At 49.6% G+C, this 7,504-nt stretch overlaps 3 protein-coding genes and 1 long non-coding RNA gene across 6 annotated transcripts; 1 reads left to right on the forward strand and 3 right to left on the reverse strand.

Annotated features, from left to right (window-relative positions):
- Positions 1 to 232: 232 nt before the first annotated feature.
- Positions 233 to 1,776, reverse strand: LOC117186966 (nardilysin-like). The gene is made up of 2 exons (XM_033388407.1): positions 1,478 to 1,776; positions 233 to 1,418 (listed from the first exon to the last, which is right to left on the reverse strand). The coding sequence occupies exons 1-2, from the start codon at positions 1,753 to 1,755 to the stop codon at positions 248 to 250; spliced, it is 1,449 nt and encodes a 482-aa protein (XP_033244298.1). The 5' UTR covers positions 1,756 to 1,776; the 3' UTR covers positions 233 to 247.
- A 50-nt stretch (positions 1,777 to 1,826) lies between these two features.
- On the reverse strand, positions 1,827 to 3,628 carry LOC108156889 (nardilysin-like). 2 transcript variants are annotated; one of them, XM_017288629.2, is made up of 2 exons: positions 3,485 to 3,628; positions 1,827 to 3,414 (listed from the first exon to the last, which is right to left on the reverse strand). In XM_017288629.2, exons 1-2 carry the CDS (start codon positions 3,604 to 3,606, stop codon positions 1,845 to 1,847), a joined length of 1,692 nt encoding a protein of 563 aa, XP_017144118.2. In that variant the 5' UTR covers positions 3,607 to 3,628; the 3' UTR covers positions 1,827 to 1,844. The 2 variants fall into 2 exon arrangements, with proteins under 2 accessions (XP_017144118.2, XP_017144126.2); XM_017288637.2 differs by having other exon boundaries at positions 3,466 to 3,570.
- A 55-nt stretch (positions 3,629 to 3,683) lies between these two features.
- Positions 3,684 to 4,464, forward strand: LOC108156902. 2 transcript variants are annotated; one of them, XR_001775142.2, is made up of 2 exons: positions 3,684 to 3,949; positions 4,002 to 4,464. It is a non-coding gene; the product is annotated as an uncharacterized LOC108156902 (long non-coding RNA). The 2 variants fall into 2 exon arrangements; XR_001775139.2 differs by having other exon boundaries at positions 3,698 to 3,949; positions 4,020 to 4,464.
- A 662-nt stretch (positions 4,465 to 5,126) lies between these two features.
- On the reverse strand, positions 5,127 to 7,291 carry LOC117186957 (copper-transporting ATPase 1-like). The gene is made up of 3 exons (XM_033388396.1): positions 6,964 to 7,291; positions 6,114 to 6,902; positions 5,127 to 6,052 (listed from the first exon to the last, which is right to left on the reverse strand). The coding sequence occupies exons 2-3, from the start codon at positions 6,849 to 6,851 to the stop codon at positions 5,276 to 5,278; spliced, it is 1,515 nt and encodes a 504-aa protein (XP_033244287.1). The 5' UTR covers positions 6,852 to 6,902; positions 6,964 to 7,291; the 3' UTR covers positions 5,127 to 5,275.
- Positions 7,292 to 7,504: the final 213 nt, after the last annotated feature.

Genomic DNA, 7,504 nt, shown 5'->3' on the forward strand with positions numbered 1-7,504 from the left:
TATAAGCATAAGAAATGAAACAATGCTACGATTATATATATCTTCGTTCTGCATCCACTTTTGAAGACACTTTTTGCAGTAGGAACCATTTAGAATGTTTTTCTAAAGAGGGCACGTGTGCCCACGTATGCATTTTTGTCCATATTTAATCTAGGAAACAGATGCCTTTTTTTAATTTGCAATTGAATTCCAATTCTAATTGAAGGATTTTTAAATATATAATATAAATATATAAATCTCTTTTTTGTTATATAACATTTAATTTGAAATCTGTAAGCGGGGCATTTTGGAACCTGATCGACTTGCGTGGGTACGTGTCGAGGCTCGTCTTGAAATCATCAATATCCACAATGGTGTGCATATCATCGCCGTCTCTGGGGAGAAGTACAAGGTTCAGTCGACTGCCCAGATCCTCGTACAGGCTTTCTTCCCAACTGAATGATGTGGACTTCCAATCCCCATTTTCACTGCCATCGGCCAATTGATCGTCTGAAATGGAAACAGAGCTCGGCGTCTGATGGGTCTCGAGGAAGACGTCGCTGCTGTAATTGGTTCTTTCCGAAGCCCAATCGTACGCCCATTCGGTGGGCGGATTTCCAATTACCTGAATCGAAAGTTTGCGACAATGTGCGGCATTCGTGTCTACCACGAAGCTAATCATCTCCTCTTTGGTGATATTGTGCAAGGCATCGGCCTGTTGTTGATTCCGATCGAACAGAAAATCCCCATTGATAATCTCCTCCCAATGGCGATCCGATTCCATGGCCAGGCTGTCGTCAGGGGCGAGCTTCGCCTGAATGAGTTTCTCCTTGGAGCGCAAAAACTCATCGTCGCGCATTTTGTTGAGGATCTGTAGCATCGCGTGGTGGAATTGATCGATGCCCCGCTCCAAATTCTTGGCTCCCTTTTTCGTTTGATGCGACGAGGCAGTAATTGAGTACCCAACAATGCCATAATAGAGCCGTACTCTGGCGTACACCTCGTAGCACAGTTTCTCCTGTGTGCACAGATATTCATAGATGGGGTCCTCAAGGATTTCCATCATCAGATCGAGGATGCTCTGCACTCGGATCGTATTCGGTCCGATTTGATAGTAGTTCATGATCACCGTGTTGGCATCGCGATCGTTGAGGGCATTACAGAGAATGCAGTGGCTACCTTGTGGCAATTCCTTCACACTGTCCTCCAGCAATTGGGGCTCTGAAATGGCCCGACATTGGAGGCGACTGATCACCGTATTTAACAAACTGCAGGCGGACAGCTCCGTGTAGTTGCCCTCAATGAGGGCCTGAATGTACAGCTCCTGAGGGAACCGTTGAGCAAAGGCCTTGAATTCCTCCAAAGTGATGCCATTGATGCTCTTGTACTTGTCGATGGTCAGCCAATGAGACTCCTCAATCACACATGCGCGAATGTCCCTAAAAAATCAAATGGATATACCGGTTCCAGATCTAGAGTAAGAAACAGTTCCTCTCACCTGCAAAGCAGCGGCGACTTGATCAACTCATAAAAATAGAGCTCCCGGAGATTGTCGCGATAGTTATTTAGGATGGACTCCTCGAGACTGTCGGCCACACTCACAATCGCCTGGGCAATGGCCTCCACCACCAGATGGAGCTTCTCGTTGTAGCCCCGCACCTTGAGCACAAGACCCTTTTCCCCGACAGTGAAGCCATAGCTTATGCCCGCAGTGGCAGCCGCATAGAGCTGCTCGAGTACATGGACCTCCACTAACTCGACGTACAAAGAGCACATGGCACCTCTGAGGGGGATGGATCGGATCGGATCGGATAGGATAGGATTGAGGTGGTTCAAGCAATGCTGAGGGTCGCTGGACTGTTAGCTTACTTCCTGGCACTCTGACGCTGAAGTGGCGAAATGAAATAGAACGACATACTGGCCTTGGGCTCCCCGAATTTGTCGTCCAGACGATACCACAGCTCGCAGATGTTTGTCTTCATCAGCTTCTTGGGGCACGGCGGTAGGTCCGGTTTACCCAGTTCCAGCCAAAATATCCTAAAATCCTCGGCCACAAAGGCATTGGGTTCTGGCAGGCACAGCTCCTCGATGGGATTGAATTCGTGCCACAATTTCTTCCATTGGTCGGGCATGGGGCTGGGGCTGTCGCCCACGTACGTATCCCCCGAGGTAATCACCATATTGAAGTCCATTTTGTTCAGAAATCCAATCATTTCGGACATGTGCTGGTCGCTGTATTCGTAGTAGAGGCCCCTGGCGGTGAGCACATCCTTACCCGGATAATATTTGCTAGATAGCACCAGATCCTGTACGTTGTAGAGGGCCGTACGATGGGTCTGGAAACGGAATCTGGCCTCCTCAATCAACTGCTGTTTGTCATACAAAGGCCGCAGTACCGCCGAGTCCGAGGCAGCGATGAGCTTTATATAGGCAAAGGTCGCGGCCAGCACCCCATCGATGTGCTTGTAGCCTTCGTCGGTGAGGTGGATGGACAGCTTGAACAGCGAATAGATGGAGTTGAGATTGAAGCCATTATCATCGACGCCAGCCAGCAGAGAGACCGACCAACGGCGATGCCGCAGGTAGACACAGAGACTGCCAGGACCCTCCTGGCTGAGCAAATAGGCCAGGAACGCCTCCGGCTTGCTGCGGTAATACTGCCGGACACTGGGCAGCAGCCATGTCAGGTCCAGCCGACATCCGCCATCCGAGGAAGTCACATAGAACACATTCTCGTGAAACTCCGGACGGAAGGCGGTGCGATAATCGAACCGTGTGAGATTTACCGACTCCATGCCGTTGCTTGGTATCACACCAAAGTGGCGGCAGATCATCTTCTCCAGCTCCTTGAGGGAGAGGCTTGCCTGCAGGCATACGTGCATGTGATTGGCCGCATAATTGTCGCGTCGCAGCTGTTGGATCATCGCGGCGAGGGCATCCTCGGGATCCTTCTCCTTGAGCTCGGCCAAATTGTCCCAGTCGTACAGCCCATGCGGATAGTTGTCGGCGGCCAGGCTGGCCAGCAGCAGATTCCGCTGCGCCTGGTAGTCCTCGACCTCTTGCCGAAGATCCGCTATGATCGGCAGCCTCTCGCGCTCTAGGACATCCTGTTTGATCAGCAGGGCCGTCAGGTGCAACAGAGTCGAGGTTAGGTGCAGCTCGGGCACTTCAAAGTAGAACATCGTCTCCTCGCAATCGGCTCTGACGTTGCTGAAGCCCCCACATTGTTTCACATGCGACGTGAAGATGCCGTCCATGTGGAGCAGATGCTCCAAAACGTGCGTCAGGCCGCGAAAATTCTGCGGATCTTTGAACGAACCGCAGTCGACCGTCAGGGCAAGGGCGGCCGTTTTGTAGCCAACAGAGTCCCCAGTGCTCACTGGATCGGGGTCCGAAACGATCAAGGCTTTTAGGCCATTCTGGAGCAAAATGGACCTGCAATCATGGCTCAATCAGGAATGCACAAGGTTCTGTACCTCTACCCACCTCATGTGTTTCCACTTACTTGTACGATTTTTTGTCGTTTTCCGATTGATCTGGAACGTCCGTCTCTAGATTCTCAGGGCTGAATACCGGCTCCATTGCCACTTGTAAATTATCTATTTCTATGTCTACATTCTCCGCCATTTCTGCTTGTGTACTCAAAACCGATGCTCACCGATTTACAATATAAATATTTTTTTTTACTTATATTTTTGACATAACTATCGATGGCAGTACTTTATCATTGACTTTGCAGGCCTATTTAGGGAAGACAATAAATTAGTCGGATAAAAGTCGGCTCAGGCGATATCTATCTGAATATCTATCGGTCGGGTCCACACGGCTGCACTCGATACTCGCAAAAGCCAGTGCCAGAAATCGAAGCCAAACGTCGCCATTTTAAAGTTCGTCCCACTTGGATTTTTCGCAAAAGAAAAAACGCAACGCTTTGAGGAAGGAGCATATAATTTGTGTCATTTATAGCAAAGTAAGTGGCAAAACACTCAGAAGAGCATGCGCAACAGCAATTCCAAAAAAAGCTCACGTTTTTCTTCTAGAAATTGGAATTGGAAATTACAACAAGATGTCGAACCCAGAACGTATTATTTTGAATTTAGTCACTGATAATGTTGTGTTTGGTCATATCATTACTGAAAAAACTACCGAGTTCTTCCAACTTATGCACGCTGCTACTCTGTGCTTAAATGTCCCCATGGATGGCATGCGCTTCATCTACAATGGGCATATCATCAAGGCAGCGGACACACCCGGGGGGCTGGGTATGCAAAACGGCCAAGTCATCAACGTAGAGATGACTGATCCAGCATATGTTCCTACTCCGGAGTAAGCGTGTCATACCCAACACAATAAACCACTTTATAGACGAAAGAACTTTGCGAAAGAAATAAAATAAAGGTTAAACTTTCATCTATTGATGAAAAAAGGCCGAAAAAAGCTGCTCCCGTCCGAATATCGGTCCGGAGAATGCAATAAAAAAACTTACGCCGTGTCTGTGTCACATAGGGGTACGGTTTTCTGTGGGTGAACTGCTCCCTAACTTCAAAAGGCTTTAGAAAAAAATTGTGGCGTACACGTTGGCTACCAGGAGAATGTTTTCTCCTATTCAAATGGTTCTATTCAGAGTTTGAAATGTCCAAAGATTATGCCATTAGTATTTCGCACTCCATGGATTCCAGGAGAGTTATGCTTCGCTCTCGGGTTAGCGGTAGGAAAAAGGATACGCTTTTACTCTTGGATCCAGAATGTTCCAGAATGTGGCACCAAAACCCTCTCGAATATGCTTTACATTTCCGTTGTGTCTGTGTGGATGTTTGGTTTATATTTATTTATTTAATTAATTAATGGTTTAATGATCGTGCAAATTAACAATAAGTAACAATAGTTCATGTCTTTGATGTCTCTTTCTCGTGCCTTTTGACCCTTCGTTTGTTCAAGTGAACTTAATAATAGTACAATATAACTTACGATATATAAAAAAAAGAAGTCCTTATGCTTGCATATAATAATTACGGGGAGAGAAAATAAACAAAAACAAAAAAAAAAGCGAAGGATATATAAACATTATAATGAGGAGGGAAGCCAAGGGATGATAGGATGTGAGTTCGATGGAGTCTGTCGGTAAATACAAGAATTCAATAACCATGTATTATTGCATGCATATGCTCTATATACTCTATATACGTTGTATATACTATATATACATATGTATTATGTCTCGTTTTTTCGTTTTTACTTTACAAAAATGGTTACACTGCAAATTTGTTTTGTCCTGTGGCCTGTGTGGGTGTACAATTCACAGCTTTTGAAGCTCTGTGCTGTCGCTCAGGTATCGGCTCTTCACGATTTTGGTGCGTCCGTCGTACTGGTCCTCGGGATCGAGGAGTCCCTCCTCATGCTTGTCCGTCGACGAGTGACCGCCAATGCCACCGTTTCCCTGCATAAGGATCCTCGAAATGAGCGAAGTGTTTGAACGCTTGAAGGCCAACCGCTTGCCACCGACTTCGGGCAGATCGTCGAGGCCCCGATGCAGCGACAGGTTGTCCAGCTCCGACTCCGATGAGGAGCCATTGCGACGCGCCCGCTCGGCGGCCAGATGCGCCTCATACTCGGCCGTGCGCAGTGTCTTGGCCGTCGGCTTGCGGTACATCTTCAGCAGCAGCGAGGAGCACACAACGCTCACCGAACTGGCGGCCATTGCCACCGAGGCCATCCACGGCAGCAGGGTGAAACCATATGGGGCAAACAGTCCGCTGGCCAGCGGTATGCCCAACAGATTGTACATGCTGGCAAAGAAAAAGTTATATCGTATGCGACGCACTGTGCACCGCGAGAGATCCAGACAGGCGACCACATCCAGCAGATCGTTGCGCATCAGGACAATGTCCGAGGCCTCGGCAGCAACATCTGTGCCCGCAGCTATCGTGATGCCCACATCGGCCTGCGCCAGTGCCGGGCTGTCGTTCACACCATCCCCGACCATGGCCACGCGTATGCCGTGCTGCTGGATCCTTTGGATTTTGGCCACCTTATGGGATGGCAGCACCTCCGCATACACTGTCCGAATGCCAACCTGTGGAGGAAAAGGGTAAATGACTTAGGATTCCGGGAAACTCTAAATGGTAGGATCGTACTTCTCTTGCTATGCTCGCTGCCGTGTTCTTGTTGTCGCCCGTCAGCAGGACCACATCGATGCCCATACGCTTGAGCGTGTACACGGCCAAATGTGCCTCCGGCTTGACCATATCCGAGACGGCGAACATGCACACCAACTGCCCGTTCAGGGCGCACAGCACCGCCGTGTGCCCTTTGCGCTCCTCGTGCGTCATACAGTCGCAGATCTCCAGCGGCACTTCGATGGCATTCCGCTGCATCCACTCGCGATTGCCAATCAGCACTCGTATCTCCGGCCCGTCGATCAGCTTCTGCTGCTCCTCGCCGACAACGCCCTCAAGTGCCAGCAGCTGCTGTTGCGCCACATCCATGGACTTGCGCACATCCCGCTGTGGCATCAGATGCTCCACAGTGGCCCCATTCTCCACATTGATGGAGCTCTGTGGATGCTGCCGGTACAGATTCTCGTAGTTGATGATCCGCTCTGCATTGCAGGCCTGTCGCAGTGTCTGCTCGTAGTTGGAGACGCTCACGCGAATGCCGCATCCCGGCACTGCCTGGAAATGTGAACTCTTGCCGAAATTTCCGCCCTGCTGGGCGGCGGCAGCCGGTCCCACGTTGAGCACGTCCTTGGCAAAGAGCACAATGGCCGAGGCAATGGGATGTTCGCTGTTCTGTTCGGCAGCTCCCACAATGGTCAAGGCACGGGCCAGGCTGCACACTTGGGGCGGCACGAAGAGGGTGACCTTGCTGGTCATCGGTGTGCCATGGGTGATAGTTCCCGTCTTGTCGAACACGACGGTTTTCACCTGAAAAGAGCGGGAAATGATTTAGAAACCGTTCACGAGGGAATCCCCTAGAAAAGCGTACCTTGTGTGGGGAGAAGTACAAGGTTCAGTCGACTGCCCAGATCCTCGTACAGGCTTTCTTCCCAACTGAATGTTGTGGACTTCCAATCCCCATTCTCACTGCCATCGGCCAATTGATCTTCTGAAACGGAAACAGAGCTCGGCGTCTGATGGGTCTCGAGGAAGACGTCGCTGCTGTAATTGGTTCTTTCCGAAGCCCAATCGTACGCCCATTCGGTGGGCGGATTTCCAATTACCTGAATCGAAAGTTTGCGACAATGTGCGGCATTCGTGTCTACCACGAAGCTAATCATCTCCTCTTTGGTGATATTGTGCAAGGCATCGGCCTATTGTTGATTCCGATCGAACAGAAAATCCCCATTGATAATCTCCTCCCAATGGCGATCCGATTCCATGGCCAGGCTGTCGTCAGGGGCGAGCTTCGCCTGAATGAGTTTCTCCTTGGAGCGCAAAAACTCATCGTCGCGCATTTTGTTGAGGATCTGTAGCATCGCGTGGTGGAATTGATCGATGCCCCGCTCCAAATTCTTGGCTCCCTTTTT

This window comes from Drosophila miranda, chromosome XL (assembly GCF_003369915.1).
Source record: "Drosophila miranda strain MSH22 chromosome XL, D.miranda_PacBio2.1, whole genome shotgun sequence".
Taxonomy (NCBI): Eukaryota; Metazoa; Arthropoda; class Insecta; order Diptera; family Drosophilidae; genus Drosophila; species Drosophila miranda.

What these genes read in the sequence shown, in the direction of transcription:
- LOC108156889 (XM_017288629.2), bottom strand. Translation starts at nt 3,606, where the DNA reads ATGGCGGAGAATGTAGACATAGAAATAGATAATTTACAAGTGGCAATG. An exon ending in AACGACAAAAAATCGTACAA is followed by an intron (nt 3,415 to 3,484) that starts GTAAGTGGAAAC and finishes CCATGATTGCAG; the next exon opens with GTCCATTTTGCTCCAGAATG.
- LOC117186966 (XM_033388407.1), bottom strand. Translation starts at nt 1,755, where the DNA reads ATGTGCTCTTTGTACGTCGAGTTAGTGGAGGTCCATGTACTCGAGCAG. An exon ending in AAGTCGCCGCTGCTTTGCAG is followed by an intron (nt 1,419 to 1,477) that starts GTGAGAGGAACT and finishes TTGATTTTTTAG; the next exon opens with GGACATTCGCGCATGTGTGA.
- LOC117186957 (XM_033388396.1), bottom strand. Translation starts at nt 6,851, where the DNA reads ATGACCAGCAAGGTCACCCTCTTCGTGCCGCCCCAAGTGTGCAGCCTG. An exon ending in CAGCGAGCATAGCAAGAGAA is followed by an intron (nt 6,053 to 6,113) that starts GTACGATCCTAC and finishes TTTCCTCCACAG; the next exon opens with GTTGGCATTCGGACAGTGTA.